At 39.8% G+C, this 25,001-nt stretch overlaps 1 protein-coding gene across 16 annotated transcripts in view; it reads left to right on the forward strand.

Moving 5' to 3' along the window:
* The window catches only part of macf1a (microtubule actin crosslinking factor 1a), a 523,722-nt gene that overhangs the window by 246,605 nt on the left and 252,116 nt on the right, over positions 1 to 25,001 (forward strand). For all 16 annotated transcript variants that reach the window (XM_068006497.1, XM_068006495.1, XM_068006501.1 and 13 more), the window contains 3 exons: positions 8,938 to 9,027; positions 20,605 to 20,682; positions 22,652 to 22,744. In XM_068006497.1, coding sequence (XP_067862598.1) covers positions 8,938 to 9,027; positions 20,605 to 20,682; positions 22,652 to 22,744 — 261 coding nt within the window. The remainder of the gene's footprint in view (positions 1 to 8,937; positions 9,028 to 20,604; positions 20,683 to 22,651; positions 22,745 to 25,001) is intronic.

The following is a 25,001-nucleotide window of genomic DNA, read 5'->3' on the forward strand; positions in this document are numbered from 1 at the left end:
ACTTTGCTGATGATTGGGAGTAGGTTGATGGGGCAGTAATTGGTCGGGTTGGATTTGTCCTGCTTTTTGTGGACAGGACATACCTGGGCAATTTTCCACATTGTGGGGTAGATGCCAGTGTTGTAGCTGTACTGAAACAACTTTGCCAAGGGCGCAGCTAGTTCTGTAGCATAGGCTTTCTGCACTATTGTCGGGGCCTGTAGCCATTGCTGTGTCCAGTGCAGTTTCTTGATGTCATGTGGAGTGAATCGAATTGGCTGAAGGCTGGCATCTGTGACGGTGGGGACTTCAGGAAGAGGCCGAGAAGGATCATCCATTCAGCACTTCTGGCTGAAGATGATTGCAAATACATCAGCCTTGTCTTTTGCAGTTTGATTAGCCTTGTGCATATCTTTGCAAGTAACACTTGTTGGAAACCTCCCTCAGGAAAATAAGTGAAACCAGTCCTGACTCAAGGTTTGTTCATTGTTTATCTCCATTTTCCATGAACTAATTAGCGGCACTCAACACTTTCATAATCTAGAAAGATGTTTGAACTATTTTATTTTCAACTTCATTGCCACTTTTATCTTTGAATTCTAATTTCCTCTTTAACTGCTCTTTCGCTGTTTGATACTGGAAGAACGTTTTAGAATTAAGGTTAATGCCATCGGTTATGCTCATCTCTCGGACCTCTTTGCACTTCTAATGTCCATTTTTACCTGTTATAGAAAACACCTGTATTTCCCGAGTGCTTGCCCTCTTTCCCTGCAGGCATTGTGTAGGTTGTTTTTTTTAAATGCCTATTTTGGAGAATGCTTATTTAGCTTGCACTTATTTTTATTGTGAATATGTGCTCCTCAGGAAGGAGGAAGCCTCCGAAAGCTTGTGAAGTTAAAATAAAATTGCTGGACTATAACTTGGTGTTGTAAAATTGTTTACAATTGTCAACCCCAGTCCATCACCGGCATCTCCACATCATACTTGTCATTATCACTTTCAAAATGGCTCAACTGAGATATATTAGATATATTTCCACATTTCCCAGTTCATTTCTTTCTGTTCTTTGCTCGTTCCTGGTGATTGGTGTCCAGTGACCCTGGAGTATGTTCCCCATGGTCAAATAAGCTGTTATAATGCCCCTTCTCCCAAAGGATCTAGTAGAGATATTGCTCTATAGGTCCTAGCCACCCTTCAATACCTTCTGCGAATCATCAGGCTATTTGTTTATGGAAGGCATCTCAACCAAACCCAGTCACTGGATGGTCATCAGGATTGGGAACCCTGGTTGTTTTTTTGCCCCCATCTCTAGATAGGGGATGCTGAGTAAAATTATTTCAATTGGTGATGAACTAGAAGTGAAATTGGCTGGCAGGAATTACCGTGTCTGACAAAGTGAAGGAACTGAATTAAGAGATGAAATTATGAAATCACTAAAGCACTTTGGGTGAATGTCATTTCATCTGATATTTAATTTCTATCTTGCTATTTCTTGATAGCTAGGAAGAATCAGTTTCATTTGATATCACACTCATGGTCTAAAAATGAAAACAAAAAGTTTTCATTCAAAATAGAATATTTTCAGATAAAAACCAATTTGTAAAAAGCATAGCATCTCTGCAGCACAAATTTTCCTTAGTGGCCAATTTGGCCCATCTGTGCAGTGGGTTCAATAAAGTCATGGTTGAGATTCCATGTTGAAATAATTTGTCTCACCTCAGAATTGCTGCATATGCTGTAGTAAAACAAAATGTGTTAGGAAGCACAAAGAAAGGGGGGGAAAAATGAAAAAAAATCTAATTTTCGTAAGGAGACTTCAACCAATTTTACTATCCCAAAGGATCCAATTCAGTGTTAGCTGGATCTGCCACCTGCCCACCGGAAAGGGAGGGCCCTCTCCAAAGAGGAGGCTCACAGTTGTAGAAGCAAGAAGATGCATCCTCACTCTTGCGTGGAGCGCAGCTCTCCAACAACAAATGTGGTTGAATTGTATGTGGGACTTATGCCAACCAGAATCAGTCGTGTTCTATCTCTGCCTGGAACTCGGGCAATGCCAAGCTGTCTGGGGCTCTTGCTTGGAGACTTACTCAGCGAACTGAGTGAGTCTCCAAGCAAATGGGAGAAGAAGATGTTATAACATTCAAAGTAAGAGTACTTAATTTGAGTGTCATGGGGAGAATCCTCGAAAGATTTGTAGCATTGTGTGAAACCTTATTTTGGTTTACAGTGATTTTTCATTTTGATGGTATAATAATAAGTTCTTCTGGTTAGGAATGCAGAACATGCATAATTGATTCTCTTTAATAAGAATAGGTGGAGAATCAGTTCAATGAAATATATGTGAATGTCAAGTGTCAGAACTCATTGTTGTTCAAGGAGCTTTCCTAGAATAACATTCTCTTAGTGAAGACGTTAAATCGTGAGGATGTAACCGTATCTCATTTATTGCAGCTGAAGTCAGATCATTTGTTTAATCTCCATTTGCTAAGCACAATTTGATGGGCGCAAGGATGTCAGCCCAGACCCTTGTCTTCTTTTAAGTTAAAGCAAGAAAATAATTATGGAAATGTTGTTTGTTGCTAGATCTGATGATTTTTGTTTAAGATAGGAAAAAATTATTACTTTCAGTGATATATTCTTGCATTCATGCAAGGCCATTTTGGGGTGTGCTTATTGCAAAAAGTGGTGGTGCAACTCAGAATTTAGGATCTAATCTGCTTCAAGTATACTGCTGCCAAGAGATGGGAAACCACCTACAGTGGATGGCTTCATACTGAGAGTACCGTCAAAGTACCTGCTGCAAAACCATATTTTAAAAATGCCCAGTAGTCCATTGCAATTCCTAGAGACTTTTAATTTTAGAATATAGTGAATGCCCTTGCTCCGCTCCCCATTAAAAATTATCTGCCCAGGGAATGGCTGTCAGAGATGCACAGCAAGCAGTGTGACTCAGGTCCGCTGACTCTGGAGCGCACTACACAAATAGTAGTCTGAGACTGATATCTGTTGCATAACGGCAGCCCATGATGTAGTGATGCAGCAGGGGCATGTATAAATATGGAGATCAGGGAAATATGTAGCAAAAGCAAAATGGCTATAATGAGAGATTTTAATTTTCACATAGACTGGGAGAAGCAGAACAGATCAAGTAGTAAAGGCAATAAATTTGTGGAATTTATTCAGGACAGTTTTCTAGAACAATATGTTTCAGAACCGACGAGGGAACAGACTTTCCTAGAATTAGTGATGAGTAACGAATCAGAATTAGTTAACAATCTGACTGTAAGGGGACACCTTTTACATAGAATTACATTGGCCCGTTTCTGTGCTGTACATTCATTCAGCCCAACAGGTCCACGCTGGTGTTTATGCTCCACGCAAGCCTTCTCCTCCCTACTTCATATAACCCTATCAGCGTATCCTTCTATTCCTTTCTCCCTCATGCGTTTATCTAGCTTCCCCTTAAACACATCTATGCTAGTTGCTTCAACTACTCCTTGTGGTAGCGAGTTCCACATTCTAACCACTCTCTGAGTAAAGAAGTTTCTCCTGAATTCCCTATTGGATTTATTAGGGACCATCTTATATTTATATTTAAGGCCCCTAGTTCTGGTCTTCCCTGCAAGTGTAAACACCTTCTCTGCATCTACCCTATCAAACCCGTTCATAATCTTAAAGACTTCTGTCAGGTAACCCCTCAGTCTTCTCTTTTCTAAAGAAAAGAGCCCCAGCCTGCTCAGTCTTTCCTGATAGGTATAACCTCTCAGTTCTGGTATCATCCTAGTAAATCTTTTTTGCAAATAGTGACCACAATATGATTGAATTTGATATTAGGTTTGAGAGGGAGAAGGGAGAGTCTCAAACCAAGTATTTAAGTTTAAGTAAGGCAAAGTTTGAAGGGATGAGAAATTAATTGACTACAGTAAACTGGGCTGAACTGTTACTGGATAAACCTATAGACAAACAGTGAAAAGTATTCAAAGAAGTATTTGGAATGATACAAAACCAGTACATATGCCTAAAAGGCAAAGCTCCACTTGTGTAGTTAAGCAACCATGGTTAACACATGAGGTAAGAGGCAGTATTAAGCTAAAAGAAAAGGCTTACACAAATGCAAAGGAAAGTGAAAATCCAGCAGACCGGGAGAGCTATAAAACAGCAACAAAGGGTTCCAAAAAAAGTAATGAGGTGCAAAAAGGGAATATAAAAAAAACAACTCAAGGAATATCAAAACTAACAGCAAAAGTTTTTATAAATCTCTTAAAAGAAAGAGTGGTAAAGGGAAATTTGGACCCATTAAAGACAAATACTGGCAAAATTATAATGGGTAATAAGGAAATGATAGACTTGTTAGTGGAGGAAGAGGGCAAACTACCAGTGGAACAAGGGAACTTAGTGGATTTAATATTAGTTTAAAAAATTGGTAATGGAGAAAATAGACAAATCTCCAGGGCCTGATGCTTTCCATCTCAGAGTATTAAAATAAATAGGTGAGGAAATTGTAGATGCATTGGTCATAACTTTCTAAAACACTCTAGATTCAGGAATTGTGCCTTTTGGATTGGAAAATTGCAAATGGCACTCCATTATTTAAGAAGGGAGGAACTAGGAGACTAAAGACCCATAATTTTAATATCAGTTATGTGGAATTTAACGGAATCTATCATTAGACACAGAGTGATTGAGATCTTAGACAAATATGAGCTGATCAAAGAGACTCAGGATGGATTTGTGAAAGGTAGGTCATATCTAACCAAACTAGTTGAATTTTTTGAGAATGTCACTAGCATGGTGGATAAGGGAGTATCATGGGGTATTGTCTATATGGACTTCCTAAGGCATTTGATAAGGTTAGGCACCAAAAAATATTAGCAATAATGAAAGCGGATGCAGTTGGTGATAAGCTTGTGACATTGGTTGGTAATTTGATGGGAGGTAGGAGACAAAGTAGGGATAAAGGGAATGTTCTCTTATTTATGGAATCTGACAAGTGGTGTTCCCCAGGATCTGTACTGGGGGCTTAGCCTCTTACTATATATATATTATCAATGATTTGGATGTAGGAATAGAGAGTTGTATCCAAATTTGCAGATGACCCTAAGTTAGGATGCACAGTAAGTTGTGTAAATGGAAGCAGGAAGTTACAAAAGGTAGACAAACTACGTGAATGGACAAATCTGTGGCAGTTGGAGTTCAATGTGGGGAAGTGTGAGGTCAACCACTTTGGATCCGAGAACGACAAATCGGAATATTTTCTTAATGGTGAGAGACCAGGAGTTGTGGAGGAACAAAAAGATTTATGCATCTCTGTGCACAGATCACTAAAAGCTAGTGCACAGGCACATAAAGTAATAAAAAAGGCTAATGAAATGTTGGCCTTTATCTTAAGGGCATTGGAATACATATCTAAGGAAGTGATGCTTCAGTTGTACAGAGCCATGGCACTGAACCTCAGGAAAGATATATTAGCTGTGAAGGGGATACAGCACAGATTCAACAGAATGATATCAGGGCTTAAAGGGCTAAATTATGAGGACAGGTTCCATGAACTTGGTTTGTATTCCCTTGAGTTTAGAAGGTTGAAGGGTGATCTATAGTTTTCTGTTTATTACCCTTGGTTCAGTTTTGATGTTTGGATGGCAGGTCTGCACTGCAGTCTTCCCCTGTGCTTGTATTGGGTGCATATCATTTATAATCAGCTGCTGTGTACACTCTTAGAAGAACTGAAGACTTCTACAATGTGAAATAGCAACTTGTATTTGTAAGCAGTTTTATTCTGTTTTAACAGATGAAGTTTGAGAGATATAAGATGCATGGCAGAATTCTTTTGGGAGTGAGATGGGGAGTAATGAGCAAGGTGAGAAATATCGGTGCTGCAGAATGGGCAATGTTTTGACCACAGTTGCCTCATACGCTTGTAGGTCAGATGTAGCCTGGGTTAGATTCATTGTATACTGTACTAACAATGTAACATAAAGATAAATTCAGACCAGTACTTCCTACTGCGTCAATGTGACTTCCATTTCCCACACCACCTGTGCTTGTGGTCTCTAGAAGTGATACTGCCAATTTATTGTAATTTAAACAAAATTAGAAACATTTATGTTGCAATGGTTTGTAAGAGACTAATATTTCCCTGAACTGGTGGGTTCAAAATTGGTTAGCTAAAAGACAATATGATGATCTAGTAAATATTTTTTAAAGTAGCAAATATCTGCAAGTGTGTGAAAGCTGTACAGTAATGGAATCTTGGGGTTCAGGAAACACTTGAGTGCTGTTGTCTCAATTTTGATGTACTTGTATTCTGTAACTTTAATCTGCTATCTAATTTTAATGTTCAAAGTTGATCTAATCAAAACTGCTACTTTCTACATAGAACTGTAAGCACCAGATGTTATGTTTATAATGGCTTTAGGGTCAGGTAGTGTTGTATTTCTACTTCTTTACCACATAGAATACCCTGTCAGAGGATGGCCAGGTCCAACCAAACTGCTTAGTACATACATAACTTTTCTGACAAAAATGGGAGACACACAGCAAATCAAAAGTTTTTTAAAAATATATTTATGGTGACAGTGATTATCAATCCCTTGAAATGAATAGAGCTATGAGACATTAAGATACATTTTCCTTTCCACAAAGTACAAAATTATTGAGTTTCACCACGGGATTGCTCATCACATCACATCATTCATGATAAACTAAATGTTATGTCATCCCACCTCCCCCACCCCTGTGTAAGAAATACATGCTTGTTGTTAATTGTTCACATCCATTGCAACAGATTATTAGAATAGTGTCTGCTGACAGATGCAGAATTAAAAGGTCTGTGATGGAAAGCTGTGAAACGTGTGAGTGTTGCGTGACTGACTGACTAAGTGTGGATGGCCACAGCTCCCTTTTGTAATTTCAGTGGGTATAAGATCACAACCAAAAGTTAAAATGATGTCTGTAGGTTACTGTTACTTTTAACAATTCATCAAAATCTCCTTTGAAAGAAAGTTCTTTTACTGGCAATGAGTTTCTGCATTTTCTTTTAGAAATAATAATTTCCACACATGTTGTGGGGAAAGAGCGAATTATCCAATGAACACTAAATCAAAAGTAAAATACTGTGGATGCTGGAAATCTGAAATAAAAACAGAAAATGCTGGAAAAACTCAGCAAGTGAGGCAGCATCTGTGGAGAAAGAAAGAGTTAATATTTCAGGTCGAAGACCATTCGTCAGAACTGGAAGATGTTAAAGATTTAACAGTTCTTAAGCATGTACAGAGCCAGTGAAAGCGGGGGAAGGAGGGGAGGCAAGGAAAGAACAAAAGGAGGTTTGTGATGGGGTAGAGGGCAAGAGTGATTAAATGACAAAAGGGATGATGGTGTAAGGCAAAGGGAAGTGGTAATGGGACAAGCTAAGAAACAAAAGATCGGTCTAGAGGCAACAGCAGAACCATTACCAGCACTTGCTGTCCAAAAAAATGGGAGCAGTGGTTATGACCTGAATTTATTTAAATTTGAGTCCGGAAGGTTGTTAAGTGCCTAAACGAAAGATGAGATGCTGTTCCTTGAGCTTATGTTGAGCTTCATTGGAATGTTGTATGAGGCCGAGGACAGAGAGGTTACAGTGGGAGTGGGACGGGAAGTAAAATGGCAAGCGACTGACAGGTCAGGGTCACGCTTGCGGACAGATCAGAGGTGTTCAACAAAGCGATCACCTAGTCTGTGTTTGGTCTCCCCAATGTAGAGGAGACTGCATCGTGAGCAGAGAGTACAGTATACTAAATTGAAAGAAGTACAAGTAATTCACTGTTTCACCTGGAAGGAGCGTGGGACACTGTTGTCCTCCTTATCACATGGCTTTAAATAGCATTGATGCAGCACACTCACTCATCCTCTTGGCCTTCAGGTGGTTCACACCCCAAGGATACCAGGAACACTGGGGAGAAAATGGAGCGAGTCATAGTCTTTCAAATATTCAAAAATAGTGAAGCACAGTATTTGTTTCATGTAATTCAGAGCAGTATGTTTTCTATAATATATTTTTCCTTAGAATGCATAATAGAAAGCATGCTTTTCAAACTATAGTAAAAATGTGGTTCATTTTGGTAAGGATTAATTTACAGATTTGAACCGCTACAGTGCCTTTTGAATACAAATGAAGCCTAGTCAAAGAATTTATAGCTGCCGTGGAGAGGAAGATGATTTACTGAAAGATTTTCTTCTTTTACATTTACAAAAACTCTATTTGTCAGCCAATCTGCCAATGTTTGTTTCACTGAGCAGGTCAGAAGACAACATTACAACTCTTATTCTTTGGAAAACCTATTTTTTCAAAAATAAAGAAAATGTAGAAATGTTGAACCCCCCTCCCAATGCCACTTCCTTTCTGGAGCATTGTAGCCCATTTTCTGACCAACTGTTTTGTGTGACTATGATTACATCAGTTTTCTCAGACAACTTGTTTGCCACCCATAATTTTGTGATACCTTTAGGCAGGCTTGCTCATCAGAATGTAACAAAAGCATATTATAAATGTAAGCACATGGTCTGGGCCATTAGCTGATCTCAGCAAGGGCGGTGGCAAAGCAGAACAATTGGCTTCACTTCCCTTGGCTAGGGAGAGGAATATTGTTTGGAGTTCCTACTTCTGACCATTACCTATTGACCCTGCTGGTACTGCCCATGTGTGGACACTATATGAGGTTAGGAGTAGGTGAGGCTGTAATCAGTCTCCTGATAGAATAGCCTGCCAGCACTCACTGTCCCAGCTCACAAGTGAAAAATGGTCACTACGGTGTGCTTTTGGAGGGAGAGCTGTCAACCACAGAACTGTATCCCAGGATGAATTGTTGATTTCAAAAAAGGAGAAAGGGAAAGAATCTGAGCAATTGAAATATGTGTCAAAATTTAAATTGCTGTATCATGAGGAGGAAAAGTTGCTTTAAGATTTTTGTTTTTTTTAAGGTACGGAAACACATAAATGATCTTTATGAAGATCTACGCGATGGACATAACCTGATCTCCCTCTTAGAAGTCCTCTCTGGGGTGACCCTGGTAAGTGCTATTTTTATAATTTTAATGAGTACATTGCAGCATGCTTAATATGAACTCTGAATAAATGAAGTATTGCTTAAGAATTTTTACAATATGTCAATCTAGATTATAAAAAATATTGAACTTTATGCCCTCTTTGAGCCATCTGATTGGCCCATTCAATCGCCTTCTAGAAATCTGGTTTGTGCGAATCATATAACCCATGAAGACTATTTCTATCCTTCGTTTGAAAAATGTATTTATTAACAATGTTACAGGAGATCTGTATATTGTAAATTACATTGTAGTAAATCAAAATTGTATTTGTCAACAAAAAGATTGATTGTCTAAAATGTCATTAGTGTAAAAGCAGTTTTGTTTTACTTGTCAAGTTTTAAATTCTCCTGGACTCTAGCTGTCATATTTACAGCTGGTTGTAGGCACTGAACAGCAATTGAGATGGGGCCTTTGCTAGTGTATTTCATTCCCTCTCACCTAAATCAGCTTGCACACCGTACTGTCCATGTAACAACACGGCAGAGAGCAGAAATTTACCATCTCGATATCCCCAGTGTAATTTCAGATGACTCTAGTGTTCTCTCTGAACACTAGACAGCATTTAATTTGTAACACATACTGATGACACCTAGTGGTGAGAACCAGTACTCCAACATTTTTTTATTAAAGCGGTCTGATATGTGTATTGCCAACCACAGGCAGCAATAGATAATGTAACTGCTTTGTGTGATCATAGATAAAGTGCATCACTTACTTACATAGGAACAGGAGTAGGCCATTCCGCCTCTAGAGCCTGTTTCGCCATTCAATTAGATTATGCCCGCCTTTGCTCCGTGTCCCTTAGTACCCTTACCTAACAAAAATCAATCAATCTCAGTCTTGAAATTTCAATTGACCCAGCATCTACAGCCTTTTGGGGGAGAGAATTCCAGATTTCCGCTACCCTTTGTGTGAAAAAATGTCTCCTGATTTCACTGAATGGCCTACCTCTAATTTCAAAATTATGCCCTTTATTCTGGATTTCCCCACCAGATTAAATAATTTCTCTATCTACCTTATTGAATCCCTTTTTATCATTTCAAGAATCTCGATTAGATCACCCCTCAACCTTCAAGGGAATACAAGCCAAGTTTATGCAACCTGTTCTCATAATTTAACCCTCAAAGTCCCAGTATCATTCTGGTGAATCTGCACCACACTCCCTCCAAGGCCGATATATCCTTCCTGAGGTTCGGTGCCCAAAACTGAATGCAGTACTCCAGATGGGGTCTGACCAAGACTGTGTCCAACTGAAGCATCAATTCCTCACTTCTATATTCCAACCTCATTGAGATAAAGGCCTACACACTACTAGCCTTTTTGATTGCTTATTGTACCTCTGCATAGCTTTTAGTGATTTGTATACATAGACACCCAAAATCCCTTTGCTCCTCCACAGTTCCTAGTTTCTCACCATTAAGAAAATACTCCGATTTGTCTTTCTTGGATCCAAAGTCTCTGACCTCACACTTCCCCATATTGAACTCCATCTGCCACGGTTTATCCACTCACTTAAACACATTTACTGCAACTAGAGACTAAGTTGGCGTGCTCTATGAAATCACATGCACACGAGGTCACTATTTTTTGATCTGCTCCTTTCAAACAATAATTGCAATGTACTTTTTTTTGTCCCCTACAAGTAAAGCTGACAAGTATATGCCAGCTCCATTGTAATTTTCTTGTAAATTAGTTCTCAAAACCAGATTTTTTTTCTTCTCATTGATAAATTTATATAATTAAGCGGAACTGCGAGGGAATCTGCCAAAAAATGCAGCTTCTGTTGTTCCAGTTTTATTTCGGTGTCCATGATTTACACAGCTTTAAATACGCATTTAAGAAGGTTTACGTTTCCATTTTTTCATGCCATGTTCTTTTTAATGTTGGTAAGTATGTTATATCAATACAGATTTTGCTTTAAGCACTGAAGATTTCTATTATTGCAATTCACATTTATCGGTTTTCACAATTTTTTTACTGTTTTACATTTAATTTGTATTGAATAGCCATTTAAAATGTAAAATAACGTTTTTGTGATGCATACTGTGATACCTAACATGAAGAAAATGTTGCCCATCGCTAGTTTTCTTTTGTCTAACTTGGTTTATAACGGAATTTGTGTTTATATTCTCATACAGGACAGTGTGTGTTTGTGTATATATATATATGTTTGAATAAAGTATGTCACAATATGATTGAAGAATATATCTTTCATAAATGCAGTATATGGTTACCTTTAAAGCCATCTCTTCCCTGTTTTAATCCACTTAGTCTCCAGACATACATGAAATGGGATGTTCAATCGGCAAATTATGAAGTACATAATTTATTCTAAATTATTAAATCTCTTCCTCATTTTGCTTACTGCACAGTTTGCCATTGTTCACTCAACCTGGGTGAGGCCAATCGATTTACCATTTGGAGGAAACTCAAGTATAGTGGCATTTGAGATTGCATGGCAGACCCCCAAATCCTAAGCCTATTTTAAAATTGTTTATATTTTGCTCTATTAATACCCCCTACAATCGTCTACCCACCTTCTTTTGAAGTAGTTCCTTAGAGTTACAGAATTGATACACCAACATAGTTCCCAAGTGCCAGTACCTCACATAACTAGCTGGAGATGCAGTATATTGTTTAAATTTAAACTGTTAACCACAAACTCAATCTTCAGTTAGTGAGATCAGAGGCCAACAGTTTAAAAAAAATAATTTGTGCTTCTAGTACTGACATAGCATTGTCCCCTTCCTACATTCTCATTGAAGACAACTTAATGCATTAACAGATACATGGAAAGTATAGCACTGGTCATGAGTCTCTAATTTTTAAAAATTTGCTGCCAAAATTAAAAATAGAATACTGTACAAACTTTGTGTTGCAGTGGACTATCTGCTGCAATGCAGTTTTCCCAGTGACACAATGACACAATGAACTATGCAGCTTCCCCAGGAGCTATTTCAATATGAAAACACTCATCCAACCAGATGATAGCGCTCCTTGCAAACAGACTAGATAGTGACAGTGGTGTTCAGTAGCACCCCAAATCTTCAGCTTCACATATTATGTTGCAACACGCAATACATTACTCTGCAGTTTTGAGAAGGAAAGAATTTGCATTTCTATAAAGCTATTTACAACCTCACGATATCCCAAAATGCTTCACAGCCAATTAATTACTTTTGAAGTGTAGTCAGTGATGTAGGCAAATGCAGTAACCAATTTGATGTAGGCAAATGCAGTAGCCAATTTGCACACAGGAAGATGCTAACAACAGTATTGTGATAAATGACCAGATAATCTGTTTAGTGCTGTTGGCTGAGGGATAAATGTTGGCCAGGACATAGGAACAATGCCTCCTTGCTCTTCAAATCATGCCAATGTATCTTTTACGTCCAGCTGAGAAAATAGCCTCGATTTAATGTCTCATTTAAAAGAACTACATATTGCAGCACTATCACACTCACTAGCTAATTTATTACATTGTGATATCTCTGTGTATGAATGTAAAATTTGAAATGAATAGGCATCTGCTAGCAAATTTATTGTACTTGTTAGCTGTGAAGTGTTTTGGGATGTTCTGAGGTCATGAAAGGTGCTACATAAATGCAAATTCTTTTTCTTTTTCCTTTTTTTTTCTTTTTCCTTCTATTTCTTTCTATCTTTTATCTAATGTTTACATTTATTATATCTTTTGGTAATGAAAGCTGTAATCATTTTGTCATTGCTATGTTATGAGGGAGCTCTTAGTAGTGAGAAGGATCTTCATATTCACTATTAGTACAATTTAGTAAACATGATTTATGTCATAAAATGAGAATGGGACCACAAAATAGTAGTGCAGCATATTGGTGCGTGCATGTACTGAAGCAGGCACCATGAGAGACTGTTTCTCTCCAGCATTTTCCAAGTGGTGAGTTTAAATGGGGGAAGTTCTGAGTAAAGGGAAAGTACTAGTTTTAAGGTATAATGTGAATGTCTGTTGATAACAAAATTTACTGGTAGATTTTATTTACACACTAGCAACCTCTGCTAGGACAATTTAATTTCAAGCCTTTTTCTATGTGCAATTTTTGTGTTTTTTTCCCCCTCATTTGCTCTTGCTTTGGTCCTGCCATTGACTTTATTTCCCATGCTGGATAGCAAAAGGACCAGTCTGTGCTGAAGAACTTGCGTTTGGTGAGACTACCACCCTGTGTTTCTGAACACAGTCAGGAAGAGGGGGATGAGGATGAGGGGGTAGGTGCCACCCCCAAAAGGTGATGCAATAATTACTGTATCACTGCTCGATAATCCACACTTATTAAATGAGAGTACCTCAAAAAAGACTGGTCTGGTGATGAAATAGACCTTTATTTTTGCGCACAATGCTTTGTTTTACCTCTATTTTGCCCCATTTCTCCTGACTTCCATTCACCAGTGCCTCGTTCAGCAGATGGAAGAACTGGTTCATTTGAGATGTGAATAGAAAGCATGCTTTGTGGGGAAAGAGTGGTATATGCCATTTTTTTTGCCTATGAGATGGCATTCTCTGTTTCTGCAGACATATCACCAGTCGTCTAAATAAGACAGACAGAACTTTATTTTGGACGGTAGCCATGTTGGAATTAGTGTTAAGGGATTTGAATCCAGACTGTTTTAAAGAGATTCAATCCTTTTAATAACAGAGCAACAGGGACTCCGTTTTATTACACCTTTATTAATATTTTATATTTGTAATTTGGTATGGGAGTTTCATGTGTAATGCCTCGGCTATATTATTGCCTATGCCTACTGTCCAGACAGTTGCTAAGACCTTCAAGATGGTCTTTGTTCCTTCATTTGTTATAGATTGGGGCATTTAGGATTAATTTACTCAGTTGCTGTTTAATTTTTTAAAATACCAGTAAACTTGGAAAGAACCCGAAGCAGATGATTTGTGCTGCTGGTCCTTGAAGAAAAGACTTGATACACAATGTCGTAAAGCTTTCATATATTGTATTTGATATTAAAAAGAACTTGAAGTTGATATTGACTCAACTGTATAAATATGTGATACACAGTGGATTATCTCTACATTGATGCAGTATCTTGTTTGTGGCATTAATATCAACAAGCACAACATAACTCTAATTCTGATCTTTCCTTCATTTTGTTCCTTAATTTGTTATAGATTGGGGCATTTTGGATTAATTTACTCAGTTTTTCATATAGTTTATAATTTTAAATACTGTCTGGATTAAACCACATGGTCTCTGTCTAGATATCAAATGGAGTTGATTTTGGCACCTTGTCCAGAGATTCTGTCCATATGAGTGAGGGTGGGAGGAATAGGGCACAAAACTGAATGATACAGTATTGTACTGAATAAAACAATTGCGTGCATTAAAAAGCCCAAATAAGGCTACGCAGTTACTATGCAGTACTTCCTTTTTAAAAAAAAATACAGTTCCTGATAACATTCTTTCCATCATATTTATCGTAATCCAGACAGCTCTAATCAGTGGAAGATATGATGAGATGTGTACAGTATATTTCAATTGTGTGCTTTCACTGTAACAATGAAAGGAACAACAATAACAGGAAAAGGTTTTTCGTGTGTTTGCCTGCTGCCTGTGATTGTGGCAGGGGTTTCCTTTACCCTAATAGATTAACCCATATGATTTTTCAAGTGTTTGCTGTGAGACCTGGACTAACACTGCACAACATGAGTGTGTCATTTTGGAGGAAAGTCTTTTTGCAAAAAATAAAATGGTGGGGAGCATGCAAGAAATGTTTCCAGTGTGTGATGGAAAATATATAATTTCTTTTGCTATTTCATGACTTGTTTTGCAGCATATGTTTTTGGCAAAGAAGGTGGATACAGGCCAACAACAACAACAACAACAACTTGTATTTATATGGCACCTTTTACGTAGTAAAACGTTATCCCCAGACATAATTCTATTGAAAAAATTCTTAGTCTTACTATTTATCACCTGTCGTCGAGTTTGCAACTAATATATTGCTAATGCCTATGCATTTTCATAATAATCAAAAGGTAACTCTTGCCTCTACCTGGCATTGCAATTTTTGGCACACCAGACTCCTGGGCCCTGATATTTGCGGGGAGGGAGCGACGGAGTGTGTTTGCAGGATGGAAATCCCGGGCACGCGGAGGTCCTGCTGAATTTAATGGCAGGACCTCATTATCGTTTTTTTAATTCCATTTCCTGCCCGGCAGCTGGCCAGATTAAAGGCTGGCCGGCTGCCGGGTGGGAAAGCCTGCGGTAGAAGGCAGCAGCTTGGGGACCTTTTGGGGATGGTTCCCGGCAATCAGCAAAGATTGCGGGGCATAAAGGCAGGATCGGACTGGCAATCGTGAGGGAGGGAAAGATCACAGGGTAATAGGGGACGGTCGGACTGGCAATCGTGAAAGATCGCGGCGCATATGGGGAGGTTCGGCAGATCGCAGGGCAGAAGGCTTGGAAATATGGGGTTGGTGGGGGGAGGGTCGCTGATCACGGCAGTGAGGAGAGGCTGTGGTCGGCAGAGGGTGTGCTTGAGGATCCAGGGGGTGCACTGCTCCTCCTCCTGGCTCACAAGCAGTGCTATAAAAAGCACTTAACTGCTTGATTGATCAGCTCCTGTCTCCATTTAGCTGCCGGGTTTTCCGAGCCCTGGTAAACCTGGCCAGCCAGCAGTAAATTTAAATCAGGCTCCCAACTGCACTGTGGGAAGCCTGATTTAAATATTATAATGAAGTGTCCTATCTCTCGAAAGCGGGACACACACATGGCTCGCAACTCACCACCATACAAATGGCGGCAGGCGCGGGTTGGGTCGCATTTCGCATTGTTTAATTTTTTAACTCCTCTCCCGCCCGTCGTGGGGAAGTTAATATCGACCCAACCCCCCCCCCCCCCCCCCAGTAGAGATTCTTTCCTCGGACTGAAACCTAGATTGGTTTTGTCCTCTCGGCACTGAACTAGCCCCGAAGACCTCTAAGTGGTCAGGCTTGCAGTGGTTGAATTTGCCTTAGTCAGAACGGGCTTGTTGCCAGAACTTGCTGGCTAGCAGCCCTCTTTTTCCTTTGCAGCTATTTAAACCAGCTGATTTAAATTTCTTGCTTTGGGTGGAGCTATCCCACCATTCAGCATGACTCCCTGGAGTATTGGAAATCAGAATCATCTAACTGGCTGCAATGGAGAAGTGGGCCTTTGCCAGTAAGTTCTAGGAAGAGACTGTTCACTGAGACAAAAGTGGTCATGCTGACCTTGTTGTATGGGAAGTTTCAACGACTGTGAATGTGGTGAGTCCTATCACTGGGTATCAAACAGGTAGGGTTAGGCTGGCTGAACATTAGGAATCCAGGCGAAAGAGGTAGGCACAGTACCGGGAATCAAGCAGATAGGAGAGGTAGCATTGCTTCTCTGATGTTTCATTCTAGTCAAAGTGTATGGTCAGCGTGGCAGTGGGAGTCTTTCTAAAATCCTTGGTATGCCCCTGGTTTGAACAGTTTTTGCTTTTTTCCCAAATATAGCTTCAGTATACCATGTCCAGTTCTGATTTGCCCAAGCATTAATGTCTAGTCGGTGACACAGTAAGCAACAGTTGTGAAGCTCAGTTTGCCGTTTTGTTTCCTCTTTTGTGCCAGACACTACAGTTCCTCATAACAGCTTTCAATTCTTTATAAAGTCCAACTCTATTAAGATTCAGTTAGTCCACAGGAGTTTAAGTAGCTTCTTAAGAGTGTATTTCTTATCATCTGATCCTCTGCCAGACTTTTGGACAACACGGGCCAAGAGTGAAACCTTGGCAAGAACTTTGTAGCCTGCTGTCTTTGGCTATATGACTGCTATCTAGATAGACCAATCTCTAGATTGAGGAACTTAAGTAAATCTCTGCCCTCCCATTGAGTAGGCAAAACACATAAGCTTACTTATTATGACCGAGGTTGCTGCAAATAAGTTCTTAGGATAAAATGACTCATGTAGCATAGATTGAGCTGCAAGGTCAGTATGCTGAAACTCTGGCAGTTCTGCTCAACTCACACCATCCAGGCTCCCCTGGATAGCCATATGCCACTTGACACCTTTTGTAGGTGACTAGTTGCTGCTCCTCACGTCTCGAGCTTGGAGTGACTGCGGCACATCCCTGGTCTCTGGACATTCTGGCCTGGAGTTCTACAGTTGGTGAAGCCTCCGTATTAACAGGAGAGAGAAGAAAGTGGCCTTGCAAGTGGATTATTATGGCTACCCCTAGTCTACCTGCCCTTCATGTAGTTTTCATGGGAGAAACCACAAGATGGGGAGTGAGGTAAGGAGGACAGGAGGGGGCAGTAAAAAAAAACTTTGCTTTTGTCAAGTGAAATTATTTTGCAACCTTCATTTTGCAATTTTCACAATTTTATTTTGAAAAATATTTTCTCCTCTTTTAAGCATTTCCCATTCTATTAAATGCCACTACCTATCTACAAGAGTGACCAAGTGACCTGCTCCTAGGCCTGAATAGATATATATTTGACTGAGGTCAAGAACTCGCCTAGTGGGGAATTACAGCTGCAAACTTGCATTCTGCCTACCCCTCTGCAGTAACATAGCAAAGTGCTGCACTGGGATGACCCACTGAGCATGTTTAAATAAAGAATATTTTATCCTTTATAAAATCTGAGCGTTTTCCATATCTGGCCATTGTATAAGTATGGGGGAAATAAAAGGTTGAGTCACATTACAGTGTCTGCTTAGTGTATTATTGCATTGTATCTGATTCAGCATTGTTGACGGGCAGAAAGTGGAACTGTTTTGGTTACTAGTGTCACCTACTCTGGCACCGAGAAATTTATACTGAAGAGATTCAATAAGCTATGTCATGATTAACTGTTTCCTAGGCGACATTATATTACTGTCATGTAGCAGTACCTATTGCATTTGAGATATGGGACAGGATTTTAGCTCAGAGCCGGGAACCTAGCAAGTGTGTAGATATTCGCGTGGGGAACCCGGAAGTCAAGTGAGTGCGTCGCACTCTGTTTATCGCAACTTAATTGAAGGTAAGTATTTGTGCTTCCAGGTTTCCCATGCGCCAGGCAGCCAGATTGACAGGCTGGCTGCCTTTCAGAAGGGAAAGAAGCCATGAATGAGAGGGGGGGTGGGGGGTGGCCAGAGGGAAAGAGATCGTAGACTGTGGAAGAAATCGGAGGGGTGGGGGGATGTGGACGACATCGAGTGAGCCTTGGAGAAGATCGGGGAGGGAGGGGGGTGGGAGGGTCGGCCAATCGCGGGGGTCCAATTACGCCTGTTGGGCTTGGATGAAGCACTCTTGCTCTTCCTGGCCCACAAGCCGTGCAATAAAGGCAATCACGTCATGGATCCGACCCTTCTCGCTTGCTTTTACCTGATGTGAATCAGAAGCGATGGGAAGCAGGTACGGTAAAATACATTTGACGTTTTAGTACACAAAATATTAAGTGCCTCAACTATAACAATGAGATACATTGCCCTTTTAAATATCGGCCTGCTAGCTTTAAGTGGGGATGGGACTTCTGGGGCGGGCGCACACATCCAAACGCGCCTGGGTTAAACGTGGAAGTGGGTATGTTGGAACCAGGTTGCGGTCCCGCTCCAAAAACAAACTATATTTACTGCTCACCCTCCCCAAACCCACCTGTTCTTGGGGGTTAAAATTACCCCCCTAAATTCTAAAATGCACATTGAAGACTATTTAATTTCCTTCCTCCGGGTGTTCTTTCAGTTGCTAATTGATATAGGTCTCCTTTATTGTGCTGCCTAAGTACTTAACAGAAAGATTGAAAAATGACCCGTACTTCTCAGCATTGGTGACTTAAGAAAACAAAAACAAACTTTACCTGTAAATCCAATGACACAACATTGTTTTCAAAAGAATTTCCAGCATCCTAAACATAACCTTATTTTAGCTTCAATGTATTGGAGTGGGGTGGCGATAAGGCTAGGGATCGGGCAGGGCTTGAGATTGGTTGGTAGGAAGTGTGGTTCCTAGGGAGAGCAGGCTGTCCACACTGTTGGTGACTAGATGTGAGGTAGAATCAGGGTAGGGAGTGGAGAGAAGTGAAAATTTCCTTTGCACTGTTATAGTCAAAATAACACTACTGTAGTGTGTGCAGCATAAAGGAACTGAATTGTTTCCCCCCCTCCTTTTAAATTTGTTGGTGAGATATTTTGCACGAGGAAACAACTTTAACATTGTGACCTATTTTGTAATGCTGCCTTCTGTACTTAAGATGTGGAGATGCCGGTGATGGACTGGGGTTGACAATTGTAAACAATTTTACAACACCAAGTTATAGTCCAGCAATTTTATTTTAAATTCACAAGCTTTCGGAGATTTTCTCCTTCCTCAGGCAAATGTTTCAAGATCTCCTTGAAGCCTACGCATTTATACATATTGAACAATACATGGTGTTTACAGACTGCCCCTGCAACTGCCCGTTGCCAAGGCAATCACCGTGTTCAGACAGAGAGGTGTTACCTGCAGAACCCCCGAATACACATTCAACAAAAAAACAAACAGGGAAAAAAAACAGAGAAAAAAAACACAGAGAGAGGCAGAAACATCCGGAAGGCAGAGAGAGCCAGCAAATGACCCATTATATTAAAAACAGATAACATTTGTTCGCTGGTGGGGTAACGTGTAGCGTGACATGAACCCAAGATCCCGGTTGAGGCCGTCCTCATGGGTGCGGAGAATTCACAAGCTTTCGGAGATTTTCTCCTTCCTCAGGCAAATGTTTCAAGATCTCCTTGAAGCCTACGCATTTATACATATTGAACAATACATGGTGTTTACAGACTGCCCCTGCAACTGCCCGTTGCCAAGGCAATCACCGTGTTCAGACAGAGAGGTGTTACCTGCAGAACCCCCGAATACACATTCAACAAAAAAACAAACAGGGAAAAAAAACAGAGAAAAAAATCGTCGAGCAGAAATTGATAGCCAAGTTCCGCACCCATGAGGACGGCCTCAACCGGGATCTTGGGTTCATGTCACGCTACACGTTACCCCACCAGCGAACAAATGTTATCTGTTTTTAATATAATGGGTCATTTGCTGGCTCTCTCTGCCTTCCGGATGTTTCTGCCTCTCTCTGTGTTTTTTTTCTCTGTTTTTTTTCCCTGTTTGTTTTTTTGTTGAATGTGTATTCGGGGGTTCTGCAGGTAACACCTCTCTGTCTGAACACGGTGATTGCCTTGGCAACGGGCAGTTGCAGGGGCAGTCTGTAAACACCATGTATTGTTCAATATGTATAAATGCGTAGGCTTCAAGGAGATCTTGAAACATTTGCCTGAGGAAGGAGAAAATCTCCGAAAGCTTGTGAATTTAAAATAAAATTGCTGGACTATAACTTGGTGTTGTAAAATTGTTTACAATTCTGTACTTAATGACAGTTGTCACAAAACAGTTACTCTCACTGTTTTGAAATGTAAGTGGAGAAGTCCATAAATCTGACAAAAAGGAAGGGAATATTCTACTTTATCAATCAGATCTGCAGTTTATATTAAAGATTAGAATGGCACTAATTTATCTCCTTTCTTGTGTTTTTTCTAGCCTCGTGAGAAAGGCCGAATGCGCTTCCACAGGTTACAGAATGTACAGATTGCACTTGACTACTTAAAGCAACGACAGGTAGGTAAATTGGAAGAGTGATTATGGTAATTGGACTATCAACTCGGGTCGTGAATTCAAATCCCCCCATAGCAAGCTGCGAAATTGAATTTACAAATTTATGGGCTAAGATTTTTCCCTCCCCTACAACCTCTCGCCATCGCCTTCAAGTTTCCCTCTGTCACATACCATCCTGACTTAGACATATTGCTGTTCCTTCAATGTCACTGGGTTAATATCCTTCAATTCCGTATCTAACACCATTGTGGGAGCACCATCACTACAAGGGTTCAAGGAGACGGCTTACTGCCACCTTTTCGGGACACCTAGGAATGGGCAGTAAATGCAGCTTTGCCCACATCTCAAGAACAAATAAAAAGAAATGCACAAAGTTAATTTTCTGTATTACACATTACTTTCATTTTTCTGATTTTAAAGTGGTTTAGACACAGCTTGAACTGTATAGGATTAGGTCATGGAAGTTAGATTAATTGTTGTGTGTAGGGTTCCCACGATGGCTTGATGGGCTGTTGCACCAACCAGTTTGGTACCAAGCCATGCAAACCCAGGGAGTTGCTAAGATCAATCGCTAGTCTATATCCTGTGCTCATTTACGCCTCAGCTAAGGCAGTGGTTCATAGAATTACAGAAAGGTTACAGCACGGAAGGAGGCCATTCGGCCCATCGAGTCTGCAAGAGCAATCCAGCTAGTCCCACTCCCCCACCCTTTCCCTGTAGCCCTGCAATTTTTTTCCTTTCAAGTACTTATCCAGTTTCCTTTTGAAGGCCATGATTGAATCTGCCTCCACCACCCCCTCGGGCCATGCATTCCAGATCCTAACCACTCGCTGTGTTTAAAAAAAAAGTTTTTCCATGTCACCTTTGGTTCTTTTGCCAATCACCTTAAATCTATGCCCTCTGGTTCTTGACCCATCCGCCGATGGGAACAGTTTCTCTCTATCTACTCTGTCTAGACCCTTGGGGCACTAGAATTGGCTTCAGCATCTTTAGATTAGGGAGGGAAAATCAGTGAATGCTGCTGGAAAATCTGTGTGTGTGAACATCACTTTGGGCTTGGGTGTGGTGCCCCCGCTAGCTAAACAGCTCACATTTTATTGTTATGCCACAGGGATGCAGCTGCCTGTGAAATCATATCTCACCTTTGAAAAGGAGGAGAGAAAATTGGACATGCTGCTTTTAATAGACTTTCAGCTCAAATTATTGTAAACATCAAAAAATCATTTAAAATGCACTAAATTTCCAGTAATAGGATATAAACAGCAAGTTAATCATTTTCCAGAGTAATCTGATGGGAGGAAGTTCTCCCATTTCTTTTGAAATAACTCCGCTGTATAATTGTGCACAATATATATAAATCGGACTTTCAACTAGATTAACATATATTATTACATTCTATTGTATGCACGTGATTAGAGTTGTCTTACATAAAAGAACATTTTAGGCAATCATTTGACTGGTTAACAACCTACTTCAGTGAATTTATGTCAACGAAAATTCAAGAAAACTGCCACATAAATGCACTCCATTGTGGCTTGTGTGCGACTGTCATTGTCACTTTACTGAGTTGCAATTCAAATTCAAGCTGTTGGAAGAATTAATTACCAAATTTGTTGATCTCTGACATTTTTTTTTGAAGTCCCAAAACTGTCCAAATGTTCAGTGAAGCTCTGGCAATGGGAGCTGTGGTTTCTGAATTTATTTGAACGTATGCATATTTGACAAATATAATTTATAATATAATTATTCCTAATGCACCAATTACAGAGGTTCATGCTTATTCAGCAGAGTAAGGATTTATGAGTTTTAAGCATTTGGTAATGAAAACTTCTTTGTCTAGAACACTTGATCTGTGGGATTTATTATAATAAATTGTGTATAAAGGGCAGTGTAATTATGCCTCAAATATTGGGTGAAGTAAGATGAACCTGTGTGATAGACTGAAGTACTGATTGTGTTTTTACTCTTTCAGGTGAAATTGGTAAATATTAGAAATGACGACATCACTGATGGGAATCCTAAATTAACACTTGGTTTAATTTGGACCATAATTCTACATTTCCAGGTAAGGGTATGCCATTGACTTCTGTGGATTGTTTGTCTTGTGGATTGTTTTGCTTTATATATTGTAAACCTATGTATTTTAGCAACAAATTAAATAATACAAAAGCAGTAGATGTGATGATAATATTGAACTATAAAATGTACTGAAGCAACCCAGGCTACAAACTCAATCACTTGTAGAATCAAAAAAAGGTGGGAAATATTTCACAAAATTTAATTTTTCAGTACTTGCCATTTTCTGTAAAAAGTAGTGAAAGTTCTGGCTAACCCATAGATTTGTGTGTATGTTCACCCAGTTGCAAGAATCAATTACCAAATTTGTTGATCTCCCAGACATTATTGATCTGTGGGATATCTATTTCTCTTTCTCTCTCATATATTTCTATATATATTTTTTAATCTATCTATATGGAGAGAGAGAGATAGATAGTGTGTGTGTAAAAATGTCCAAAGGTATTTCACGGAGGTATAAAATAAAACAAATGCTGTGCCAAAGAAGCATAGATTAGCAGAAGTGACCCAAGGCCTGGTCAAACAGCTCGGCTTTAAGGAGGATCTTAAAGGTGGAGGAGTGCAGAGAGGGAATTGTAGAGTACGGGGCCGACTGGGCTTAAAGTACAGCCACCAATGGTGGGACATAAGGAGAGGGAGCTACACAAGAGGTTGGAGTCAGAGGAAGAGAGTGTTTAGGGGAATTGTACAGCTGGAAGAGCTTACGGAGAGGGAGAGGAGTGAAGCAATTGAAGGTTTTATACGCAAGGACAAAAATTTAAAATGTGAGGCATTGGGGGACGGGGAGCCATTGTAGGTCAGCAAGGACAGAGGTGATGGGCAAGTGGGACTTGGTGTAGGACAGGATACAGGCAACAGAGTTTTGGATGAGCTGCAGTTTGCAGAGGATGGAAGATAGGAGGCCGGCCAGGAAGACATTAGAGTAATTGAATCTGGAGGTGACAAAAGCATGAACAAGGGTTTCAGCGACAGATGGTCTGAGGTAGAGGTGGAAGGGGGTTATATGTGAAAGTAAGCAGTATTTATGATGGAGAGAATATGGAGTGGGAAATTCAACTCTGGGTCAAACCAGGTGGCAAGGTTGTGAACTATTTGGTTCAGCCTGAGACAGAGGCCAGGGAGAGGGATGGAGCTGGTGGCAAGGGGAGGGATTGAGAGAGGTATTAGAGAGGTAGAGCTGGGTGTCATCAACGTACATGTGGAACTGACCACATGACTGCGAACGATGTCACTGAGAGACCGCATGCAGATGTGAAAGTTGTGAAGACTGATGGTGGATCCTGGGGGAGCTCCAGAAGTGACTGGTGAGGGGGTGGGAAGAAAAGCCATTACTAGAGATGCTCTGACTATAACCAGATAGACCAAGAGTGGAACCAAGTGAGGGCAGTCCCATTGAACTAGATAGTGGAGGAGAGGCATTGGAGGAAGATGGTGTGATCTTACACTCTGTAGCCTTTTATACAGTATCAGGAGGGATAATGCAACATAGTCATAGATACCACTTCAATGCTGTGCGGGACAGGATTGGAGAGAGTTGCAGGAGAGATTTGGACGGATTGAATGCCATTGCAGCAATGAATTATCTTTCCTCAGTTAAAATTGAGGATATCTTTTAGCTATCCAATTTTCTTTTCTTTTAAATGAAAATGTTTCAGTACTCTTTTTAAAAAAAAAATGAAATATTCAAAACTATAGGGTATGTACCTGAAAATTCTGTATATGATGAAAATTTATTTGTGCCATTTACATTATTTCTTTTGAACCTGTTCTAGTTTTGTCATTCATTTATTTTATTCTTTGCCAATTTGTTGGAACATGTTCAGCATTTTTGTGGTAATAGAATCCTATTTATGCGGCCTTTTAGGCATCATTTAAAATTAGGATTTAAGGTACTTTTATCACCAGAACTTACTTGTAAATTGTGATACCTATTTGAGGCTATATCTTTTCTCCATTGAGGATGCTGCTGATCATTGTATCAGAGGTAGGAAATGGTTTGTAGAATAAAACCATATCCATAAGATGACATTCATTAATTTAAATTTATTTTAAAAAGATGAAAATATTCTTATTCAGAGTTCTGATGCTTGGTAGTACTCAAAGATGATATAATTTAAAATCAGCTTCAATTATATATAATAGTGTATGGGAGGTCCTATGCTGTAATTTACTTGAACATTATATCTTGTAAAATGGGTATTGTCAGTGGTTTTTCTGGGACTGCAGTAGGAGGATGTCATGATAGT

The sequence above is a fragment of the Heptranchias perlo genome, chromosome 26, assembly GCF_035084215.1.
Source record: "Heptranchias perlo isolate sHepPer1 chromosome 26, sHepPer1.hap1, whole genome shotgun sequence".
NCBI classification, from domain to species: Eukaryota; Metazoa; Chordata; class Chondrichthyes; order Hexanchiformes; family Hexanchidae; genus Heptranchias; species Heptranchias perlo.